At 32.3% G+C, this 27069-nt stretch overlaps 1 protein-coding gene across 1 annotated transcript in view; it reads right to left on the bottom strand.

The window, feature by feature from the left end:
- Hacd2 (3-hydroxyacyl-CoA dehydratase 2) overlaps positions 1 to 27069 on the bottom strand; it is a 160150-nt gene that overhangs the window by 75961 nt on the left and 57120 nt on the right. Inside the window, exons 3-5 of the mRNA XM_090374025.1 lie at positions 26494 to 26688; positions 18147 to 18204; positions 3044 to 3151 (exon numbers count right to left, since the gene is read on the bottom strand). Of these exons, the coding sequence (XP_090230151.1) occupies positions 3044 to 3151; positions 18147 to 18204; positions 26494 to 26688 (361 nt within the window). The remainder of the gene's footprint in view (positions 1 to 3043; positions 3152 to 18146; positions 18205 to 26493; positions 26689 to 27069) is intronic.

Raw genomic sequence — 27069 nt, 5'->3', positions numbered from 1 at the left:
TAATTCAAATTGAGGAAAAGCTGTTGTAGAACAGATGTGCGGAAATTTGCATTTAGTCAGTGGGTAGTTGATTGCTGGAACAAAAACTTCTATCTCTTGTTGTGGAAGTCGACAGCTTAAATAAATTAAAAGCTGAACTAGAAAAACTTTTGGAGTGACTGAATGGGTGAAATGGGAAGGTTTTTTTTTTTTTTTTTTGGCTGATGTTATATAAGCTTGCTTTCTTGCATTATATGCCTCTACTAATGCTAAAACAAGATCTACTTATATAAAAGCCATGTTGTGATCCATTTAGGATATTAAACTTCAACGTGATCTTGTAATGCACCTCTGACCATAAATTCCAAGATCTTCCCAGCTATTACAATTAAACAATTGTATTGAGAAACTGGAAATTCTTCCAATCCAATGGGATGCACAAGATCTTTAGTGCAATGATATGTTAATGACATGTCAAATATGTCAATGACATGTTAATAATAAAAACAATAACTTCACAATTAACCCTAAATGCCTGGCACATTCCTTCACAGCCTCTTTAAATATGACTAAGGAAATATATATATTTTTTTTTGCCAGTGCAGCAAAAGCCTGTGGCTTCCTTGCATTATATGGCAAATACGATTACTATATAATTGGTACCTGGGGCCTTGCCCACTTTCAAGCTCAACAATCCTCTATAATAGCAACAATACAAATCCTACACATGGTGCTCAGATAAGTTAGCACAATTTCCCAACCCAAAAGGGGCTTTGTACTGGATTACTGGATTAAGCCATGAATCTCACCCAGATTCAACTGCTGGGGGTGAGCCACATGGCACGACTTTGTACTGTGAAGATTGCTGCAATTAACAACTTAGGGAGAAAACAAATAATGGTACTTGTCTCTAAGTTAAATGTAAGCCCAAGCCTTAGTAGTCAAAAACTACCGGTCTTTAGTGGGAGCAAAGATCTTGCTGTGATCAACACAAAGTACAGTATAATACAATAAAACTTCATTAATTTTCAGTTCAAGGATCCAAAATTAAGTCATTTCATTTTAAAAGAGTTTGAAGTAGTGATGGGCAAATTGAGAGTCATAACTGAAATGGTTGATAATGCTATTTTCATAATCGATTATATGCAAATTAGATGATTAGGAAATAAACAAGAAATCTGAAACAAAAAAAAAAAAAAAAAACAGAACTATATGTATTATATAGTTCCATTTGGTCGTTGTTGTTGTTGATTTCATAATCAACTAATTTGCTTATAACTGATTATTATAAATTTTTGTAGATTTCGTAATCAACTAATTTATACAATTGATTTTAATTATTAAAATAACTGATTATGCCCATCACTAGTCTGAAGTACCAGTACAAATAAGAACATAAATATTAAAGAAAAATTTTTAGTCAGGCACTCTTATTAATACAAGCTTCACATTAAAATAAACACTATGTTTTTATTATTTATAATTGTACATACTGGCTAAAGAGAAACTGTCCATATTTTGGGAAAGTGGCATGTAATCCATGCCTAAAGTTAAATCTGTTTTATTTTTCCCTTTTTTTTAAAAGCATAATAAAAAAATAAATAAATAAATAAATATATATATATATATACACACACACACACACACACACACACCCCCAATTTGCAGGACATCAGAATTTTCCAATTCAAATGTGAAAGTACAAGGTAAAATTCCACAATCATAATCAAGCACATTTTTTTGGATATACCCACACATTGGGCATTTTCTATCTCTTCACTCTCAGCTGTTTATGTAAGTCAAACTGGTCGATGGTTCATGCAAGTGTTAATTTGCAAAAGATCCATGCTAAGATACAATGTTCTCTAAGTAACTGACAATGCTAAAGGAGAATGTCACCTTTTTTTTGCATGGATTACAAGTATTAACAGCAAATAATATTCTTTCTCTTTCGTGGGAGAGGGCAGAAATTTTCACTGCAGTGCATTCAATGTTATTCTCTCTCTCTCTCTCTCTCTCTCTCTCTCTCTCTCTCTCTCTCTCCCCCCCCCCTCATACTGAGTGCATACACAATAACTTAATGGAAGTTGTTCAGCACTTGCCTTGAGAAATTGTACATTTTGTATCATTAATGATTGGTGTATTTTAGTGATGTGAACAAAGTGGATGTCCAGAGTGTGACTTAGAGATATGTGAACTCCATGCAATTCTGCATTTAATTTTTTTTTTTTTTTTTGGGAAGGGGGTGCACGTGGTGTGTGTGTTTGTGTGTACACCCTGTACAGGTCAAATTTTCATTACAGTTCCATTCAATTTATTTATTATAAAGATATTTGACTGCATGCATTTTGTTTTGCAGTCTTTTTTGAATTAGACAAGCTATTCACAAGTCATGGCAACCAATTTAGACTTTTTTTCAAAATAAGTCTGCAATTTCATTGAAGACTTATTTTGAATTATCCTTACTACTTCATATTCCACTGTGGAAAAATTTTGAATTATCCTTATTAAAAGCATATAAAAAATTAAGTCAGTTGGGGAACAGTATTACCTTCGAAATACATTGCATTATGAAAAATCCAATATCAAATTATTAATGAGGATATACCGTATACAATTACTATTTAAAAATGTTTAGTTTATGGATAATATGGATTTTATTATAAAAAAAATCTTTTTATAATTTTACCTTCTACCACCTAATAAACTTAACTTAAATATATGTGGTATAGTGGCTATACTTCATGTACCAATACTAAATCATTTATAAACATGCTAAATAACAGTCCTACAAATGAATAATAAAACATTATTTCCCCCAGGCAATCCACTACTTATAGGGAAACATCTTTGGATGTTTTTCCAGCAGTCATAACTGAAGCAAATCCACCTAATAGGCTGGTAATCCATTTAAAACATTATCAGTATTATCATATGGTTCAAGTTATTAAATATCTCTATCTTGGTCATACCAGGGTATTGCCCTTATTTTATCGGATGGAAATAAATGATTTTATATATATTAATCAGTTGTAAGAACTTACAGGAACACTTAAGTACTCACCTGGTCCTTCTTTAGTATACCTGATAACCATTATAATTAAAATATACAGAAATCCAATAAATTGAAAAAGGTTATATAAGAGCAAATAGATTTTTCTGAAGTCTTCCACTACAAGGAAAATTAAAACATGGTATCAATACATGCAAAAATAAGCATTATAAAAGATATCACATTTATTTATATTATCTCTTTTAAACATAAAACTTCCTACATTATGGACTATACATTCAATATCACCAATATAAAAGGTATACATATGAGACTGATTTTGTGGTGCAGTTGACAGTTTTATCGTGCATCAGCAATATTCAAGCAAAGAATTTACCTGATCAGTGTACTGCTCGATACTGGTTGGAAAGTGGCATGTACTTTTTTTTTTTTTTTTGAATAAATTATTGTGTGTGTCAATGTGGTTGAAAGATTGTTTTAGAAATAGTATTAGTATTATAAAGAGTAAATGATGCAAGGAAAAAAAACTTTTACTGCACCTATCAAAATAAAAAAAAACAGTAAAAATTGTGTATCATTCATACCTTCCTTGTCACCAAAAAGTGGCTATCCACTTCTACTTTGAAGTTTACCAAATTTTCTATAATAGTCTACAATACACTGCCCAAGAGATCCAGGCTTCTGTTACTTCCCAAAATTTTCTATTTGTGCCCCTGGTTCCTCTTTCCTCTAAATAGTGAAAATATACCTCCCTTGATTCCAGTAGTGAGCTGTGAATATTTTAACAATGGGCTCGCACTTTTGCCGATTTGAGAGGGGGGGGACCTGCCGATCGAGTAAAAGCTGATTGGTCACAGAAGTTTGTTGTTGTTATTTGGTTTTTAGGAGCATTAGCAACTAAGGCCATATTGCTCCGGGAATATGCGGTGGTCATTCCCTGACCTTTCTGCATCCTCTGTATTTGGTGGTGACGGGCTCGAACCCCGGTCTAATCAAGAAGCGTGTGCTACGCACTGCTGCTCCTTCACACCTGGCTACAGAGGCACCCCGGTCACAGAAGTGATGCCATGCGTGGCATCAGCCAGAGGCGCTTCCCACGCTCACACCATTAGTCTGTGCAGAGCACTCACTAGTAGTATGATTAGAATGCGTGATGCATTTTTTATGACCCCTACGATATCTTGAGTTCTAACTTTTTAGAATTTTTGAATAGTATGGCATCACAATCATACTTCCTGCAGTTACTACTGCAGTAAGTATGATTGCAAGTATTTGTCCCATGACTGCAACAATACAAAGATTTCACAAGAATTTATTTTTTTGTCTCGCATTTTCGCATATGCAGCTGTTCACACAACAGCTGCGTATGTTGTTTCAACTAAAAGATTTTTTTAGCTGTTTTTAGAGACATTTAGATAAATTGCAATCTCAAGTATACATCTCTTACTATAGTTATCATAAATCCATTGTATTTTGTCTTCCAGAAATTATGGAAATTTGTGAATGAGCAATAAAATATTTACAATACAAAAGCTCTTTTATTTCATAATCAATACATACAAATCCAAATATCTAAAAGAAACCCAAAGGATGTTTCACACAAAACCATCTACTGCACGTGCTTGGCAGACAAGCGACTTTATTCTTTATTTTACAACTAGGGAAATATAATAGATACATATTTTTCATGATAAAATTTTAATATTACGAATAAAAAATAACATGAAATATTTCCCATATCACAAATAACATAAAAACTATCACAAAACATTCCACAATATAAAAAAAATATTACATAAAAAACAAACTATTCTAGAAATGGTACACAAAAATCACAGATTACATGAAAAAAAAAATTATTACACAAATATTCAAGAAAAATTTATTCTAAAGATTGCCATATGCAATTTACTTCTTTATTAATATTTGTTGTTGATCTTCTGCTTTGTTCAATAGCTGAGCAATGATTACAGAGGAATGATTTGACAAAGATCCGGATCAAACTGAAGCAATCGTTTTCCATTTAGATGTATGGTCATCACAATCTGCAATGTGTTTAATTGTCAACATTATTCATTCATTTATACAATATTATTCATTATGCTGAAAGCTCGCTCAGCTTCAGCACTGCTAATCGCAATGGTTTCAAAGATATTTCTGGCTTTCTTAATTGAAAAGGGAATTTCACTTGATTTTAAAGATAAACTGTCTTTGACAAAATCTCTAAAATCATTAATTTTTATTTCATATTTTATCAGAAAACTTAAATTTCTTATTTGGTTTTCACCGTCTTGCCACCGACACAAAAGTTCTTTCATATTCCATGATTTCTGGTAGCATATGTTTAAAATTTCTTTCAATGGTATCATTATTTTATTTATTTAATTTAAAATCACTCTCAGTTGCATTAATAACTTTAAAGATAAAACAATGCATTTAATAACTTGTCACAAGGTAATTTTTTAAATGTGTTCTTACTTTCGATTTTGACTCCTTCAAATTCTTTCCACTCAACAATCCTCACATTTAGCTTCATAATTTCCTTCAGAATTTTTGAAATTAGCAATAGCATTGATAGTTCGAATAATTAATTTATCAGCTATTACCATAGTGATTCTGTCAAGCTTCTGAATGGTAAGAGAGCTCCTGCAGGATGTCAATCATTAGTGTTTAATCGTTAAGAAATTCCAGATTAAAAGTAGATTTAATAATCCCGAATATTTAACTTCTGATTCAAACTATTTGCACAAAGTGGGATAATTCCTCCAACCAGCAATTGCTGTCCGCAAGCTACATTGTGGCCCGAACATACTACCGATCTTTATACTTTCCACATCAAGTTCTTTAGCAATCATCCTTAGCTCACACTGGTTTTTTGGAGATATAATGCATAGTTTTTTTTTGTTTTGTTTTTTTTTAATTATTGCCTGTATGCCATTATATTTTAGAACATTTTCTGCACAGTGAAAGCCTCGACGAAGTTTCAAAATATGCCAACTTCTCATCTTTGTAAAGTTTATGTAATTTCTTAGTTGTCTCAACCCCCCCCCCCATTTTGCTACTGTCACTAGTTCTTTGAATACTGTGCAAAATGTCAGAATCACACAGATATTCAGCTACTGTGACCATATAAACAGATAGAGAAATTTACAGGAAGGCGTGGATCACTCACTTCTCTGAAAAACATATGCCAGTTTGTTGGAGTAAAAGAGAACCACAACACAGGTTGACCAGAGGCTATTATCCGTGTCGGGAATCTTCTTAATCCTCTGACTGGATATGGAAAGCATACTGATTAGCACGACTTCTCAGTATGTGACTACATAGGTTTTACAGACACACCACTAACACTGTGAAACGGTAATCCCTCTCGCCCTTAAATTGAACTTTATAATTACCTAAATTGCCTAAAGGCCAGAGGTGAGAACAATATGAACAAAGTTGTCTCTTGTAATATGACCATTATACGGAAATTTTCTTCGTTCAATGAAAACAATTTTAAATGTAATTACCAAGGGGAAATTCAAAAAAATTTGCTATAAAGAAGTTCATTAAACAGAGGACTGACTGCAATTAAATCAAAAATGAAGAAATTTTAAAATACATAACTGGTCAATTGCGCCATTAAAATGCTGGAGATGGGGACCCCACTCGCCCCACCATAGTTTCGGCTCTGGATATTCAATAATTGCATTCAGGATTTCATTCGTAAAATAAATGATCATCTCAACAATGGGCTTGCATTTTTAAAAAAAAAATAACAATGAGCCCTCGTGAGCCCATTATAGCTCACTACTGCTTGATTCCCTTCAGGATGTTATATACCTCAATCATGTCCCCCCCCCCACCCACCTTAAGATGTCTAGTTCAAACTTTGCAACCCATACCTGGGGAAGCTTTTGTACTGGTACTTTTAATAATTTTGTTAGACTTTCTAATTACCAGGTTTATTCCAAGTTTTTTTTCCCCCTACTTATTCATATATACAGATTTTGTCAACAAGTGTAACTGATTTTGTATGCTGAGAAAGCAACTAATCAATTCTTTTAATTGTTTTTGGAGGTATTTCATAAACTTAACACAACAAATAAATGAAATATTATTTTAAGAATAATCTTACATTAAAGTAGCATTAACATATCAAGTATGAGTAATTATAACATAATGCATTGTCTGATTGGACAATGGAAGTGGTACAACACAATGATCACAAGGATATGGCAGTTACTGCCGCTCAAATGCATACACAACAAAATATTATAAATTGACACATATTGACCCAAAACTGTGCATATTTCATTATATACCAATTTTTTTTGTCATAATAGTAGCTACAAATATCAACCTTAACTATATATGTAATATAGTTAAGGTTGTCACAGACATTCTCTCAGATATGCCAGACAAGCTGTACTTGCGACCTGGGAGTCTAAAACGGTGATGGAACTGATATTTGGGTGACACTCAAGTCAAGTGGATCCAATTTCGGCGAAGTTCGGACGGTCTGTGGCAGCCAAATCCTCTGCTTGCACCTTCATGATTGTGGGACTGTTAGTAATCCTGGGTATAATCTCCATGCACAAGTACATGGTGGGTGACCACCCAGGTGTGAACCAATGCAAGCAGGGGTCAAGGCGCCCACACCACATGGAGGAATGCCGCCCCTCTATGTTACCAGGCAGTACTAGGTGGTAGATGCCTCTCATCAATCGGTGCAATACCACCACTTTGCTCATTGGAGGCTTGAAGTGGTGGAACCCATGTTTAGTCTCTAGAGCTAAGTTCCGGTCAACCCTTCCCTATCTCTTCCATCATGCAGTATGATTGATGACTTTTGAGGTTATGATGAACATCGTGGCGAGATCCAATATTCCTTACATTTCGAGGGTACAGCTCTAAAACGATGTTCGCAGGCCGGCCACTAGTTAGTACACCAGACCGAACCTATTGGTAACTCTCTAGGAGGCTTCCGGATCAGCTAATGTATAATCTTGCTACCTCTACTCTGCCAGATAGTGACTGGAGGGAGTCCAAGTAGTGTGTATGTGGGGAGCATTGTCGAGGCCACGTTATGCCAAGGATCTGGGTATATTCTTACCATGTGTACGCCATATCCAAAAATTTCATTACTTCATACAGCATGTCCCACCCGCTTTTTCTTACTATTGAATACACCATGAATTGTCAAACTAATAGAGCAAGCTTATCTGTGAAAAGATCTAAACCTCCCAAGCACTTCCTAATTCATTTCACAAATATATGTGGTCTCAATTCTAATCTCAACGATGTCCATTTCCACTTGCAGTCTGCCAAACTCCATGTACTTTTTCTGACAGAATCTTAGTTATCGGTTGATTCAACTACTACTCATCTCAGATGCCCAAATTATTCGCTGTATGATTCCTTTCGCCTCAAAGGTGGTACTTGTGCATATGTCCGTTCTGATATTCCCTGACAAAGACTTGGCAATTTGGAATCTCCTCTCTTTGATCTTCTCTGGCTTAAAATCTCTCTACCTCATTGTGTCAAATTCATCTGTTGTCTCTACCGTTCTCCCAACTCCACTAATCACTTGGAGCTCTTTGACTTCCTCTCTTTGCAACTTGACTTTCTCCAGTCCAACTTTCCTAACAGTGAAGTAATTTTCCTTGGTGATTTTAATGTTCACAACTCCAGCTGGCTTCCGTTTTCTAGTCACACCGACCCAGCTGGTCGAGATGCTGAGGCTTTTGCAATTACTAATGACCTTGTACAGATTGTTCATTTACCTACAAGAATACCAGACATCCTAATCATACAGCCAATACGCTTGATCTTTTTCTCACAAACAACCCTTCTAAGTACACAGTCGAAGTGAGAGGTCCTTTAGGCACTTCAGATCACAACTTGGTGATTGTCTCTTCTCCAATGGAACCTTTATCTCATAGCTATTCCGAACCTCGTGTTGTCTGGCATTACAAGAATGCAAAATGAGATGACCTGCTAGATTTCTTTTCTTCTTTTCCTTGGTCGGATTACTGTTTCAAAACTTCTGATGTTAACGTTTGCTCAGATCTTGTCAGTGAAATTATTTTTGTGGGAATGGAATTCTTTATTCCAAACTCCACTTTAAGATCTAATCCTTTATCTAAACCTTGGTTTTCCAATAAATGTGTTAATGCTGTTCATGAGAAGAATGTGGCATATCGTAATTGGCTTGTCTCTAATTTTCCAGTTTCATTTTCTGCCTACACCAAAGCTCGCAACAATTGTAAAGCAGTTATTAATCAATCCAAACTAGAATTTTAACAGGCTAAGAGTAGAAAACTTGTTTCTTGCCCTAATGGTAGCCGAGCATTCTAATCTCTTGCCAAAGCTATTGGCTGCAACTTTTGCCCAGTTCTGCTCCCACCCATGTCCAAACCAGATGGTTCAGTTGTCATTTCAGCCAAGGATAGAGCTGACCTGCTATCATCCCATTTTTCTTCCAACTCATGTATTAATGATCTTGGTAAAACACCTCCCACCATTCTGAACATGCTCCATTCAATGCCCCCTGTGGTCTTCCGTCAAAAGGATGTCAGAAGGATTTTGACGAATCTTGATGTTAAGAAAGCTCCAGGGCCCGATGGTATTTCTACACTTATTCTCAAAACCTGCGCTCCTGAACTTGCTCCTATTCTTTCCGCCTTTTTTCACTTTCTTATTTCAAAGGTGTTTTTCCTTCTGCTTGGAAATTTGCTCATATCTAGCCAGTTCCTAAAAAGGGGGACAACTCCCTCCCATCCAATTATCATCCCATTGCAATTACATCTACTCTTTCTACAGTAATGGAGAAATCAATTAACTGCCAACTCTTAAACTACCTAGAAACCTTCCGTCTGATCAACGATCGCCAGTATGGATTCCGTCAGTGTCGATCCACTGGTGATATTCTGGCTTATGTTACCCATTTATGGACTAATTCAATGGAAAGGTTCGTGAAACACAAGCAGTTGCTCTTGACATCTCAAAGGCTTTCGATCATGCTTGGCATAAAGGTCTTCTAAACAAGCTTCCATCTTATGGTTTGCCAACTGTTTTTAGTAATTGGTTATCCAGTTTTCTCTCTGATCGCTCACTGAGGGTGATGGTAGATGGCTCTCTGTCTTCTAAGTTCTCCACTAAAGCTGGTGTCCCCCAAGGTTCAGTTCTTTCCCCCACTCTTTTCCTCTTGTATATTAATGACCTCCTTCCATTGACTGGAAATCCTATCCATAGTTTTGCCGATGATAGCACATTACATTCCACTTTCCATTTTGAGAAACCTTGTCCTGCTCAATCAGCTTCAACTTCTCGAAAATCTGCTACCAACTCCTTAAATGCCGATCTTCAGGTAATTCTACAGTGGAGAAAAGACAACTTAGTTGCTTTCATCCCTTCTAAAACTCAGTCTTGTCTTATATCTCGCAAAAACGATTCTTCTGCTCCTCTGCTTATCTTCATTGACACTCCGATTTCTAGGCAAAATGATATCTCTTTTGGGATTACCCTGACTTCTAATCTCTCTTGGCACAAGCACATTACAAATATTGTTTCCTCTGCATCTAAAAAACTTGATTTTCTCTTTCACTCTCGGCATTACTTTTCTTCCAAACAGCTGCTCACTCTGTATAAATCACAAATCCGCCCTACCATGGAATATTGTTTCCACATCTGGGGTGGTGCCCCCAAAACCTCTCTCAGGCTTCTTGATTCCATTCAGAAAAGGGCAGTTAGGTTAATTAATGATTCATCTTTAACAAAGTCTCTCCACTTGCTGTCTCATAGACGTACTGTTTCTGCTGCATGCCTCTTCTACAGATACTTCCATGGGCACTGTTCTTCTGAATTGGCTTCTATAATTCCCGCTCTCTCTTTCAAAACAGTCTGAACACGTGCCGCCACCAGCCAACATCCATTTACTGTCCAACTCCAAACCCACAGAACCAACTTTTCATCTTCCTCGTTTATTCATTCAACTTCTGTTTTCTGGAACAACCTTCCTTCATACGTATTTCCTGAAAATTACAGTCTACAGAAGTTCAAGTCCAATGTCAACAAATATCTTCTTTCGTCTTCTCAACCTCCAACCCAAGCACGGTACTAAGTACTATAGTTTCTAATACCTCTCGTGTTTGGGGTTTACATAAAAAAAAATATATATATATAATTTATATAACATATAGGTTAGTGCAAAAGCACCATTTTAACATAGCCATCTACCAAAGTAGTTAAATTAATTAATTAAATTGGCATCGTTTTGGTTATATCTCATATTGTGAATGTCTTCGCAATGAACTGCCATGGTATTGTACTACCTCGAATAAGTAACATTTCACCAGTGGAGAAGACTACTGTTACTTATTCTCAGTGGATACCACCAACCAGATGGCACCGTTTCAAAGCTTGCTGGCTTCTCCTCGTTGGGTGTGCAGATACCCTGGTGTTGCAATAGTGACAACCCAGTTATGAAGTATAACTTCAAAATATGAGAGATGCCTGTTGGTGTGCAGTGATATAGACTATAAAATATTTAAGGGTAAAGGCCTCATGCTACGGGGAGGTAAAGGCCTCATGCTATATTTAATGGCAAAGGGTAAAGGCCTCGTAGCATGAGGTAGAAGGGCAAAAGTTACAGACAACAGCTTTCACAAGACCATAATGCTCAACTACTGTTTGGACAAAACGTTTTCTACCCTAGGCTATTCAAAATCTAGTTAATAACAGCTTTACAATTGTTGCAAGCTTTAGTGAAGGCAGAAAATGAACCTAGAGATTTGGGTGTGAGCCAGTTGTGATATGCAACATTATCTTGAAGAGTCTTGGCACATCTATTAATCTAGTCTGTACCACTAAAATAAACTTGTCCATAATGGAATAAATGCGATTTAAAAAAAATTCTTTATTTCATTTTGTTTTAATTTTATGTCTATTTTTGGAAGTGTATAACATGGTCACCAGTAGCCATTTTTTCATTAAATTTTTCTATCAAATCAAATTGACATATCCAAGAAATATACTATACCAATAAAGTTTTCAAAAGGTAAGTTATGAGTAATGTGTACTTTTTGCTTTTGTGTATAATGTAGGATGAATGTGAAGTTTTCTATTTTGATTCTATTTTAATTCTAATTTGTTAGTTTAATTCAAATTTGTCAATTCCAAACACTTGCCAATAGATAATTTTCCTAGAAGATCAAATAAATATTAGAGAAAGGGTGTATAACAATATATTTTTCAAAAAACAATTCATTATGAGTAATGTAGATTATTATCCTAGTGCAAAATGAAATTGATCTCAAAATTTCCTGATTTCAATTTGAAAGCTTTATAGTTAAGTTGTTTTTATAAATTTATAATGCAGCTTTCAATAGAAATTTTGTTAAGTCAAGTACACATCAAAGAAACATATTATAACATTATGAATTTCAAAAACAATTTGAGAACCATCTACTCGTGTTTTTTTTTTTGTGCACAACGTAAAGTGGTTGTAAGCTGCAAAGTTTTTTCACTCTGAAATCAGTTATTATTAGTTTTTTAATCTATTACACTCCTGATGGTTTATACCAGGGGTCGGCAAACTTTTTGGAAAGGGCCAGATCGTAAAACTTTTAGGCTCGGTGGGCCAGGTAGCAAGCTTGAAGATATTTACATGGGTAATTCTACTCAGAGTAGAATTACCCATGTAAGCAAAAAAAAAAAAAAAAAAAAAACAGGTTCAAAATCTTTTTATTAGGAAGTGATATTTTACATAATATTTATACACATGCTGACACTTACAAATAAATGAATAAAATATTTCCATTTATTAATAAACGTATTATAGAACTGGTTAAATTTTGTACTAATGCGGTGAATGTAATTGTTTTTTCTGAGATAATATTTCATCATACTGGAGTTCGAAGTTAGTATCTTAACTTGACTATCGGCTATTGCAGCGCGTAATTTGATTTATTTTTAATTTTTTTCATGTAAAAAACAATATTAACCCGCGGGCCAGATTAAAAAGAGGGGGCAGGCCGGATTTGGCCCGCGGATCGTAGTTTTCCAACCCCTGGTTTATACCATGGGAGTCACACATGCTCTCTGTTTGCTAATCTCTGGGCAAAAAACAAATCTGTGCATGTGTGTGAACTACATTTGAAAAATGAAATGATCTTGTGCTGTGAAGAAGTGCAAGACCATTTAGGTTTTTTATGTTGGGCAGAAAATCAAATTTTTTTTTTTGTAATTTTTTTTGTAAAACTCTACATATATACCACATTTAAAAAAAAAAGTTACATATAACTATTTTGCAACAGATTATCTTTTGCTGGATCATAAAATGCTCACTTACTAAGTGTTATGCTGATTGCAGTTTCATAATGATCCTGAAATTTTTCTGTTTACTGAACAATTAATGAAGATTCTCAAATTTTCAATAGAGAAATTAAAGAAAATACTTTATTTTTGGTGGTAGGCTGAATTTCAGGATCAAGATGACTGAAGAGTATTAGTGGCCTAAAAGTCAATGGCTTACCAGGTTCTTGTGTGCTCTAAATTGGATATGTGAGATTAAAACTTACTATAAAATGATCTAAAAATTTTGCAAATATATTAAAATTAGCATTTAAAATCAGTAAAGGTAACACAAATGTACTTCTGTGTAACATCTATATATTTTTATAAATATGTATTACCTGATGTACTGGACCAATAATTTTTTTTTTTTTTTTTAAATTCTTGCATCCATCTTTTTAATTAAATCAATTTTTTTAAATTTAAATATTTACTCTAGTGTACATTGTAATATCAAATCAAAAATAACTTTACAATGTGCACAATTTTAAGTGATTTCTTGCCTTTATTCCAAGAATATACTTAAATGGTGAAGCAAGTCTACTAGGTGCCTGCTTGTGTTACATTTTTTTCATGTGCCATTATATGATTAAAGAAGCTAATACTATTTGAAAGGCCATTTGAAATTTTAATATTGTTCTAAATGATTATTCTAATGACTGATCTCCGGCATCATAACCACAACTACTGCAGTATATTTAAAACTCTTGATGCTCTTTGTTCTATTTGCTTAAGTCTTTTTTTTTTTTTTTTTTTTTTTTTTTTTATGTTGGGAATCTAATTGTACAATTCACTGGGTTGCTGTACATAGAAGTCACTTTGTAATTGACACGTGCATTTAAATATTATTATATAAATGCATGTGTAATACACATGCAACATGCATTTGTAATTCACATGTGCATTTATATATAAAGACCTTACTATTATTATTACTATAATTAATCTTTTGACTGTGTATTATTAAAATACATACTCAAGAGACCAAAACCACTATAAAATACAAATTTGTTTTTTACACTGCAAAGGCATTACTATTTTGAAATTATTCTGTTAGTGGTTTCCAATATCCTTTCAAAACCAAGAATGCAGTGCACTATAAAAAATAAACACAGAAGAACATTAAATTTATTAAAAGGAAAAAATAATATGCAAGATTCACATGAGATAATGTGCAGAAAACACAAAATAAACAAGGAGTGAAGTACTCCTGTAATTCTCAGTGTGAAGAAAAAGGCAAAAATTTTATTTAACAGCACTGTAACAGCAAAATATATGCTAAAAAAATTAAACTGAGAAAACATGAACAGGCTAAATGAGTATCACCATGCCAGCAAGCATTTGAACATCATAATTCTAAAATAATTTATAATTTGATTAAAGAAATAATTTCAAACAATTAAAGTGCTAACTCATTAATCATCTGGAAATCCATAACTACTGAAAATGAGCTAGCTACTTTAGTTTCATGTTCAAAGAAATAAAAAACAAAAATCTTATGAGAATAGGAACCAAAGAGAATAAAGCCAGGGGGTACAACACTTTAAGTTGAGAATGAATGCCATAAATAAAGCAGCCCTCCAAAATAAAGCACCTAGATTGGATGAAATAACCAAAATAATTATTGATAAATAATTAATTTGTAAATAAATTCGAATGGCTTGGCTGTCTTTATAGTGTGTCTGACAATCCACGCACAATAAAGCCAGTCAAGCATAGAATTACTATAGGCTGGTCATCAATGACCAAGATATCAAAGATCTGGTCAATTATTTTATGACAAATAATTAATGTGGTATACAAAATACAGAAACTACATAATTAGATGAATTATGAAATATGGGAGAAGCAACAGTGAAATATATAAGAAAGCTCTTCAAATAAAAAAAAAAAAAAAAAAAAATATATAACTGAAAGGTTGGAAAGCTGCTTTGACTTTAATTCAAACAAACAATTGATTTAATAAACACTAGACCTTAAAAAAAAAATACATCGAGGAAGAAATTAATTCCTTGTAAACTGTTATAAAACATCAATGCAACAATTAAAAAGGGTGTCTTACCACTGACAAATTTGAATCATGAAAAATGGTGTTATGCAAGACTGCCCAATTTCTCTTACCTTTACAATATTTATCTGAAAAGGGCTGTAAATATAGCTATTGATGGAAAAATGAATGTAGAAGTAAATGAATGGCACAAGGAAGATTGATCAGAGTTAGCGCAGAACAGTTTTCCACAATTCAAGAAACAGTTTTTAGACTTGTTGCTTGAAAACCAATGCATATAAAATGTTTGGATTTCCTTGTTTTAATCATAGGACATTTTTAGTATTAGTAGTGGCAAATGATGTAAGAAAGCAATCTTATACAGCATCAGCCCAAAAAAAAAAATAAATAAATAAATAATAAAAAATTCCCATTCCCTTTAATAGTTTTGTCTAGTTCTTCCTTGAATTTAAGCTATCCACTGACACAACAGCAGATGGAAGTCTGTTCCACAATCAACCACCCACTGGCTAAAGGCAAACTTCCACACATTATTCTGTAAATATCCTTTCTCAATTTAAATTTATGTCCCCTCATAATGCAAAGTCTGAGCAAAAATCCCATCAGCACTAAGCTTGCTCAATCCATTCAAAACATTAAAAACCTCAATCAGATCACCTCGCAGGTGTGTAGTCTCTGACACTGCAATTTGTAGAACTGAAGAAAAGAGCACCCTTTTGTTCCCCTCACCATTCATTCCAAGATTACAATATGTGAATAATGTAATTTTTTTATCCAAGATTCTGATTATAAATGCTGAACACAGAAGAAATTTAGAACCAGTTTGATTATCTGAAGCACAGAAAATCATTTAAATCACTTGACAAAAAAATCAAATTTAACAGATCAAAAAATATATAACAAATTTAATAAACTTAAACCAATTTAACAAAAAAAGTTTCACACCAAATCTTTGTTTAAATGAACACTTCAGAAATCTGATTCTTTGGGCATATTACTTCCTGTTAGATGCAAATACAAATTTTCAAAAACATTTTGCTCTCGCGATTTGAGCAGATCACTGAATTTTCACTACTTTTAATGCAAGGGTCCTTATATTTTGCTGACATTATTGGAAGATCAGAAAGAAACACTTCTAAGAACAACCTTTTTTTTTTTTTTTTTTTTAATTTGAAGTTAGCACTGCTAAGTAGCATGAACCAAAATATGATTCATGGTGGTAAAAAAACATGGGCCAAGGTCCAATAATATTGCTATCAGCCTTGTAGGAACATGACACTTTTTTTTTTTCACATAAAAGTGGCTGCAGACCTTAGAGAATCTGTCCAGTTCTTTAACATATTGGAAACAAAACTGAATGAATAAATGGTGATGGCCTCTTCTTGGAGGTTCACATTACTTCTGTCTAATTCTCTGACAATTCCAAAAACAATCTAAAATGGTATCTAATGTTCATATAAAATTTAATGTGCTCTGTTTTTGCTCTAAAGTGCATAGATGTGAACTATGATTATTTCTACTCTACAGTGCATGGATGTGGACTATGATTGTCCTTGGGTAGCATACTAACATTTCCCAAGCCTTTTATTCTGATTGGTGTTTTCCAATTTGCTAATTGTCTAATAAAATCTTTCTTCATGTACCATTAGCTGAATCTATTAGTTTAAAAATCAGTCAAAACTGAACCCTGATCATTCTTCCTATGTCCTACAAATGGACGCAACCTAAACTACATAAAATATACAAACAACACTGTATGATAATCAGACTCCAAAATTAAAAGTAAAAAATCATCATTAAAAACAAACACCACCTGTAAAGCGTATAACCTGTCTATAAATCCCCCACTAGAAAAAACAAGAATGATATTAAATTCATATTGAACAGGCAGTTCATGAATGAGTAAGTAAGAAACTATTTAAGCACAATTTTCAATGAGTGTTGGCTCATTGAAAATTTAGAAAAACTAGACAGCTCAAGCATAGAATTGCTATAGGCTGGTCATCAATGTACAAACTATCAAAGGTCTCATCATCAATGGCCAAGCTTTAAGACTTTATTAACTCATCAAAGATAATAAAATCTTAAAGCAAGTAATCTAAAAGTTAAACAATACAATTTAAATGGTAGTAGATATATGAACTATTAAAAATAAATAAAAACAAACACTCTTGGATTTGAAATGAAATGTTTATGCAAAATAAACAGAATAACTTGGAGAGAGAGTTCAAGCCCAATAAATGAGTCAGCTATAAATAACTGTATTCCCAAGAAATTATTGAATAAAAATAAAAAACAAAAAAGCAATTCCAGTGATATGGCTATGCAACTAAAATGAACCCTAAACCTTCCATAGTTCTTTGATAGGCGAGCTGTGGAAAACCAAAAAGACCATGAAAAAAATTGATTACAACTATCAGGACTACACTAGGATTTAGCAAATACCAGTGACTGGTGTATGTGCAGCATGCAACATAGAAATCTGGAGATCCTACTATGCTCATGTATGTTCATGAAAGTCTCAACCTATGAATAATGGAAGAGGATGAGCGATTGAAGAAGGGTTGATTTATATGCTTTACAGTATGAAAAACAAGAAAAAGCCATATGAATTTCTGTGATGTATTTATTTTATTAATTAATTAATTAAATTATTTATATTTATTTAAATTTAATTATTTTAAATTACTTATTTATTATTTATTTAAATTTAATTATTTTAAATTACTTATTTATTATTTATTTAAATTTAATTATTTTAAATTACTTATTTATTAATATTTATTTTTTAAATAGTAGTAAGTATACCTCTTTTCTGAGCTCTACTCCTTCTATTAGCATGCTCATCAAGCATATTATGATAAGACTGCAAATTAAAAAAACGATGATGAAATGCCTTTAAAGTAACAGCACTAAAATAGATTTTTAATATAAATTTATAGGAATAATTAAAATAACTATACATTTACATAAACATTAATAAATAGGATTATGAAATTTAACATTCATTTGATTTTAAAAAAATCAAGAACATTCAAATTTGAAATGTAAATAGCTATACAAGTGTACACTGTGCAATGACCAATTCAGCAGATAGCCTGCTATCTGGTCCTTGTTCACTGCAAGTAAATGGTAACTATTGACTGTTTCATATCAACCAAGATCTGCTGATCTCCCTCACTCAAAATAGCTCCCACATCATAATTAAAGAATTTTTTTTCAAGAAAAAGATTAAATGTTTTTTTGATCAATACAGAGATCATTAATGTTTCTTACACCAACATATTCTTGAAAACAAGCACAGATGTAACAACTAAAATGTTATTAAAGAGAGAAAAAAATCATAATTACTAAATATTTGTCACTTAAATCTCGAGATAAATTCTTCTTTTCATATAACGAACAATGACAAATGATCAGCCAAATAATTTGAATTATAGATGAGAAACATTTTATGTAACAATCAATGATTCCACTACTAGTGAACTCTTATTTATTACCTTCCTCTGAATTTAAATATACTTGATTAATCCCTTCTGTTATGGAGAGGATACTCATAATTAGTTGTTGCTCACTATTTGAATAAAGCACCATTTCAACATGACATCTCACTGTATATTCTTAAGATAGCTGGTGCTCCTCTGTTCAATGAAATTATTAATGAAGGTGCATCCCCCAAGTGCTTACAGAACATTTCCTATTCCAAAGAATACAGAAACACTGGTCTATTTGAGACTGCTAACCTATCTTAGTCTCAACCAATAATCCTGAATTTACTACAAAAAGCCATATTCATAACAATTATTAAACTACGAACCAGCAGATATTCATTTTGGTAATCTTCTTCTCTTCCCATTATCATTCTGCTACTAAGTTTAGGATAGATCATCTTTCCATCTTCTTGGTCTTCCTCTACTTTATTTCCCTACGGTCTCCATTTCTTTAATATTTCTGTCACCTGTCACTCTCCATCCTGTCTGTATATTTTCCACATTGCTTTTTCCTGTTATATATCCACTCATTAATATTTGTATTTTTTATATTGTTTCCTAATTTTCTCACTTTTAGTTTTTTTTTAATGTTTTATTAATTATTTTCCATAAAGTTTTCATTTCTATAGTTTCATTTTTTTCTTTTCTTTTTGCTGTTATACTTTGTCTCAGCTGCACATGTTATTATAGCCTTATTATAATCTTATATATTTTAACTTAAGCATCCTGATTCATTTTTGGATTGTTCCAAATTATATTACTAACCCTCCTAATATTCTCCTCACTTTTAATGCTTGTTCTATTTCTTGAGTTATTCCTAAAATATTTATCTGTATTTCTAGGCAGTTAAACTTCATTATTTGTTCTATCATCATCATCATCATTATTTGTTCTATCATCAGGCCCTTTGTTTTCACTATGGATATTTCCATATTATATTCTTTGCTTGCTTATTAAAATTATGTAGCATTCTTTGCAAATTATTTCCACTTTCTGCCATTAGTATTGCATCATCTGAATAGCAAATTATACTTAAACTTTTATTTTAATTCCTGGACAGGTAACCCTCATATAGCACAGTAGTTTGGTTCCTATAAAATCTCGTATAATGCAAAACCATGTTATATGGGACTAAGAACCAGTACAAAAAGGGGGATTACATTCCAAAAGCTAACAAAAATACACGATTTTTTTTATAACTATCGGAAACTTAATTAAAGAAGTAATAACTTAATATTTTAACTTTATTTTTATAATAGTAGAACTTAATTAGTAATAACTGAACAAACGTCTTACCTTACAAACTGTGATACTTATATGTCAGATAATGTATGTTCGTTTAATTAAAGAACATGACATGCACAAGTAGCAACAAACAAGATATGCACGAGTGAGATACGGAGGAGTACTGTAATGAGTTTCTGAGCATTTATTTATGTTCTTTTATATGATTGAAAATTTCATGGAAGAGGAAACACATTTCACCATAATAACGTGAAACCCACAGAATTCCAGCAATTCGTACTATAGCAAATTCAAGATCATGTTTACTACCCGTTTATAATTGGTTACACTAACAGAAAATACCAATAAACCAGAAACTACAAATTGGTTTTACTGTTTTATGGTAGTGACCTCCATAAATGTGCTTTAGAAAAATACCATGAAGGTGTTAATGACTAGCAAGTCAACACAGCAGGGATTCACAAAAAGGAATGGAAACGTTGAAAATTACAACTAATATAATAGCAGGGTTTTTCAAGCACAAAAGCTCAAAAATACCATGTTATACAAGATTTCCTGCAATTCTCAAACCGTGTTAGAGCGAAACTTTGTTATATAAGTACCATGTTGTGCAAGGATTGCCACAATTTATCAATCATGTTAGAGCGAAATCATGTTGTAAAGTACTGTGTTATATGGATTTTGCCTGAATTTACTTTATTTACTTCATTAATTAATTTGTCCATTATCAAACTAAAGAGAGTAGGATTAAGTTATTTCAATTTCATCTATATTTCCTTGATTATGTGCTTATTGTTTGTATATAATCTCTAATTATTTCTATTAATTGTTGAGGAACTTTGTGTAGCTTTATGACTTCTATGACATCTTTTATTTTTATTGTATCAAAGGCTTTTGTTTAAAAAATCTTTTTTTGATATCAAATTTTTTTTATTAAATCCACTAAACAAATATAAAATTAAACACATAAAATTATCTATTATACTCTTAACAATTTTTCTATTATCCTATTATGATAAATACTAGAATGCCCAGGGCCAAAACTGTTTCAGAACAGTTTTCTGAAACAGTTTTGGAACATCAAGTTCTGAAACATAAATACTAGAATGCCCAGGGCCAAAACTGTTTCAGAGAGAAGCAAAGATTAATACTGAAGTAATTACAAAAACCTCTCCCTCAGCTCTTTTTGCTGCTAGCTAAAGTGTCAGTGGGATAGAATTGGGTAATAAAATATATTTTTAAAAAATTGCTAAAAATGCAATTTGACAATTTTTTTACATGACTTTATACAGTCCTTTAAAAAAAAAAAAAAAAAAAAAAATCACATATACCCATGGCAAATATTTCACAAAAACTGTAATAAAACTATTGCCCAAAGTTCCCTTACAGAAATGTTAAGAAATAATGGAAATTTTGAAAATTCAGTCAGAAAAGTTTTCAGAAAATTTTACTGCAAATGTTTCCACCACCCCCCTCAATTTTGCTGCTAAATAAAAATCTATTTCAAAAGGAATCAGGTCAAAAATTTTAGTCTTTGAGTTATTCAAGTTCAAAGAGTGTTACCTCCTCCGTATTTCAGTAACTCATTATTTTACGTATATCTATACTATTCTTATTATTTCCTATTAAACTTTTTTTATTATTTTCTTTGTTTTCTGATATTTGCTACCCTTCACTTGCATAAATTTTTTTTTAAATAATTTACCCATGTAATTGAATTTATATTTATTATTTTAACATATTAATTTAATTCTTTTCTTTGATTCCATATTATTTGCAAAAATTTTTTTGCTCCATAAAAATTCATTTCTAATTCTTTTGAAAGCCTATCCCAACATTTTTGTTTTATTCTGCTTATCCCTGCACTGATTTTATTTTGGAACCTCTTTATACTCTCAGTATAACTATGCATCTGTTTTATCTGATAAATATTTCTGAAATCCGTTTGCTTTGATCTTAGCCAAGTACTTTACTTATTCTATTTACCATAATGGCCATTTTTTATTCTTTTTCATATTCCATTATCCTAATGTTTCATATGTTGCTTTAGTTATAAAAATTTTGTTATTTATGACCTTTATTATAACTTTTGTTATCTATGACTAGAAGAAGAAAAGGATCAAAAAGTTCGATCCTTTTCCATTTTTCTTTTATTGACCGAGTTTCATATCCCATTTATTCTTAATTATAAATATTCTCTTAATCTATTTCTGTATATTTTCCTAATATTCCTAATATTTTCACCTTGTAATAATTCAAGCTTAATCTGTTTCTTTGTTTATTTTTTCTTTTTTCTTAAAGAATTATTTAAATCTGAATGCTCCCACTACTAATTTATGATCACTTCTAAGTGATTATACAGAAACCCCCCGACTTATGTAAGGGTTGCGTTCCGCAAAACTCTACGTAAGTCAGGGAATTTCCCCATGCTTGTGCAGCACTCACAACTGTGCTCGCTGAATTGATTGAATCAAAAAAGAAATGTTCAATGAAATAGAATTATTTATTGTATTTATTCAATTTTTTATCTCATGTGCAGGAAAAATTACAAAAGCATGCAATTTAAAAAAGTTTCAAAATTATAAAATTACAAAAACAGAGAGGAGACAGGCATAATGTCAGTAAGACAATGATTCTGGCAATGAGCATCATTGCCAGAATCATCGTCTTCAGCTGATAAGTACGCCGCTGACCTTATGAAGTACATATTAATGGATGACTGGACGGTGGCTTTTTTCTTTTCATTGTAGATTTATTTGTAGCAAGCATAACATTCAACCCTCTGTTAACTTTTAAGAATCGTTCGCTGTCAGAATCCATCTTCTCAAACCTCACCATTGCCGATGCAATTTTGCAAAATGCCATTGCCATCTCTTTGGTGATGAAGCGTCTCAGCTCCTCATTTGGTTTATCTTGAGCTTCATCAGCATTTTCTTCTTTCACTATTGCTGCATGAAAGTCAATAAGTTCTTCATTAGATAATTCGTTCTCTTCTTCCTCTATTAACTCCTCCACGTCTTTGGCATCAACCTCCAACTGAAGTAGCAACCTTTACAATCTTATCTGTAACCGCTTCATATGACTCTTCTTTTTCAAATCCTTTGAAGCCTTTTACGTGCCGTGGGCATATTTTCTTCCATGCGCCATTTAAACAACTTTTAGTAATTTCCATCCAGGCCTTATTAATGTTTAAGATGGCATGGTAAGTATTGTAAGATTTCCAAAAGTCTCTTAATGTAAAATTTTTCTCACCGTCTACTGCAGACAATGCTTGAGCAAATGTTGTGCGTAAACAGTATGCTTTTAAATTCGAAATAGCACCTGATCCATAGGTTGGATGAGTGAAGTTGTGTTTGGCGGTAGAAATATGACTCATGTTCAAATTGAAATCATCCAGATGCATAAGATGTCCAGGGGCATTATCTATCTAATCGAAGCAAAATCTTGAAAGGAACGTCATTGTCTTTACAATATTTTTCAACCTCGGGAATGAAACAGCATTTAAACCAATCCTCAAAGAGAGATACTGTTATCCATGCTCTCTGTTTCAATCGGAAATGCACAGGTAGGGTGGCTTTATTAATGCCCTTAAATGCACGAGGATTTCCAGGATGGTACACAAGCAGTGGTTTTAATCTGTAATATCCTGCTGCATTAGCCCCAAGCAAGAGCTTGGCCCTATCTTTTGATGCCTTGAAACCTGGCATTGTATTTTCCTCTTTGGCAATGTACGTTCCATCAGGCATTTTTTTCCAATACAGAGCAGTCTCATCAACATTAAAAATTTGCTGTGTTGAATAGCTGCCTTCATCAATAATTTTTTCCAACACATCACAAAATTTCTCTGCAGCTGCAGAAGTGGCACTGGTGACTTCACTGCATATTTTAATGTTTTGAAAACCAGCGCAATGCTTGAACCTATTAAACCACCCGTTGCTTACCATGAACTTGGCTTGGGGTTCACCGTACTTATCCTTTATATCTTCATAAATACTTCTTGCTTTTGCTTGAATGGTCATTGGCACTCAGGGGCACTTGCTTCTGAATCTGATTTCCCATCCATATGATTAACAGCTGTTCCATCTTCGATATAGCAGCTGAATGCTGTTTTGTGATCACTGTTGATCTTAAGTGCGTTGATCCTTGGACATGTTCCTTTATATACTCTCCTTTAAAATAGTATCCACTGTTGAAGCAGCAAGACCTAATTTCCTTGCAATAGATGACAAACGTTGTCCTGCTTGGTACTTCTTAGTCTTTTTCATCTTCATTTCTAAATCAATTTTGTTTCGTTTCCTGGCACTGCCAGCACTTGCACTTTTCGTTGGTCGCTTTCCCTTCATCATTGTAATACGTAAATAGGAATGAAGAGAAGTTTCTGAAAATTTGTATTTTCTACGATTGAAGATTTCAGTGAAGGAGAACACATTTCACCATAATAACATAAAAACTCACACAATTGCAGTTATCGGTATTATTGCAAATGCAATAAGATCCAGTTTACTATCCGTTTATAATTAGATGCACAAACAGAAAAGCCCAATAAACCGGAAAGTACAAATTGTTTTATGGTCATGACCTCCAGAAACGTGTTTTAGAAAAATATCACAAAGGTGTTCGAAATTGATTCTTATAACGATGAAAGGGTAGTTATATCTCTAAATTTATCTCTCTAAAAGGTCATATTTACAATGGAAATTGTAAATATGACCGTTTAGAGAGATAAATAGCTTAGTAATATAGCGAAATTGTCAACTTTCAAGGACTTGGAATGAATTACAAAAAAAAAAAAAAAACAATGTGTTATTGGGTTCACATTACGATATTTTCACGATACCGCCATTTATTCCTATGGGATGCAAAATACGTTTCCACGATTTTTTTAAGTTTTCACGGGCCGGGAAAAACTTATGTAAAGTCAAATTTCCATAAGTCGAGTATTACGTAAGTCGGGGAGTTCCTGTATAATCAATTGCTGGTTTACTGCCTATATTATTTGTCCATTTTATTTTATGTTGTTTGTTATGCTCAAAAAAAAAGTATTGTTAATTCAGATATTTAAGTCTCCTCCTATTATTACTAATTCATTCTTATTGTCTATCACATCAGTTAAATCTCGTAACTGATTATAGAATTTATCAATTTCTTCTTTAGGTTTTCTTTCTTCTGGACCATATATGCTTAATATGTTTAAACATTTTCTTTTCCAATTTCAGTTTTATGTGTAATATTCTTTCTGATTCTAGATTATATTGTTCGATGTTTTGTTTCACGATTTGTGTATTACAATCCTTACCCCTTTAGCAGCACTTTCGATTTTCTTCACCCCCATTACACATAAATAAATGAGTTTTTAGCTTCTATTAGCATATGACTCTTAATTTTTCTATTTTCTAATTCTCCCACTATTTTTTTCCACTTTCCCATTATTTACCTTAACTTCCATGTTCCAACTATTATTATTCATTTCTTCTTATAGATTTTCCCTAATCTGTTCCCAGTCTACTCCCCATTGTCAGTTCAGTTCAGTTTCTATCCCTTAATTTTCTTTAGGGCATTTCTAATTTTACATCTAAAGGGAGGGATGCTAACACTTCTCCTTGATGGTGATTATGGTAGTATACAGTACATATGATCTCTCTCTCACAAATATCAGAAGGAGTTTCTTCGTGGAATTTTAAAGATTTGTAAAAATGAAAACTTGGAATATAAATGATATAAATTAAGAACAAATTAATATAAAATATTAATCTGTTCTATTTTACCTTTATGGCCCAACATTAGAATGAAATGTTTGATTTTAAAAAACCAAATCAGAATTTAAAAAAAAAGTTCTGATTTGATAATAAAATCATAAAAAAATTTTTTTGATGTTACACTATCCTCTACATCTATTCATGCAACACTTGATTCAATTCCATCAACTTCTGTATTTGAATTCCACAGAATTTTGGCTTGTATAAGCTCAAAGTGGACAAGAATGGCTAACAAATGCAATCTCTTCCTTCAATTTTTAATCTATTTTAGCACTGCTATCTATTGTAAACTGTGCCTATTTCTTGGAAACAGATCAGAGATGGCATTATTTACTGCAAGATTAAGACAATTCATAAATGAGCAAACATATTAATGTTTCTGTTGATATATCTGAAGATCTTTCAAAAACAAATATATGCCCATACCATATAAGACCACACACAAAAAATATAAATATACCTATATTCTCTTAAAAAGGTTAACAAGATTTTTTTTATACAAAAAATTTTTACACAAAAGATTTTTTTTATACAAAATAAAAATATTAACTTGAAGTTATTTTTAAAAAAATCTTTTATTTTTTTTGTTTAAAAATATTAAAAATTCATTTTATTTTTTTACATCAAGTCTAGCACTCTAACAAGCTTTAAATGGAAAAATACCTTGTTGAACTGGTCATCAATATCATTTCCATCATCCAAATCCTCATCTTCATCATCCTCAGTTTTCAGCCTGTCAAAATCAACTTTAAGCCAAACAGGTTTTACTTGCTGGCTTATCAATCTTGGCCACAGTTCTTCTTTTTTCTTACCAATCACAATTTCAACTTCACGATCTATAACTTTATACTGACTAGCCTGCATGAATATAATAATCAAATTTCAAGCATGGCAATTTCTGAATATAATAAATATCAACCTAAAAGTAATGTTTTATAATTAAAAATTTTGGTTAGTAATCACATGCCATTTAAGAACTAATTATCTTAGCATCTTCCACCTGTACTGCACCTGATTTTCACTACAGTTAATCTTTATTTCTAAATGATAATTTAATTCAGAATATTTAAAACATTTACATATCATTTTAAAATTAAATAAAAACAATATAGAACATTTAAAATTAAATAAAAACTTAATACAGAACATTTAAAATATTAACATAAATTTTTGAAATTAATTATTGAAATAATTATTAAAAATAATTTAAGCTTGGTACCCACATACATAAAGATATTA

Source organism: Mastigoproctus giganteus, chromosome 5 (genome assembly GCF_048544385.1).
Source record: "Mastigoproctus giganteus isolate SK-2022 chromosome 5, ASM4854438v1, whole genome shotgun sequence".
Taxonomy (NCBI): Eukaryota; Metazoa; Arthropoda; class Arachnida; order Uropygi; family Thelyphonidae; genus Mastigoproctus; species Mastigoproctus giganteus.
This window is presented reverse-complemented; position numbering and strand designations above follow the sequence as displayed.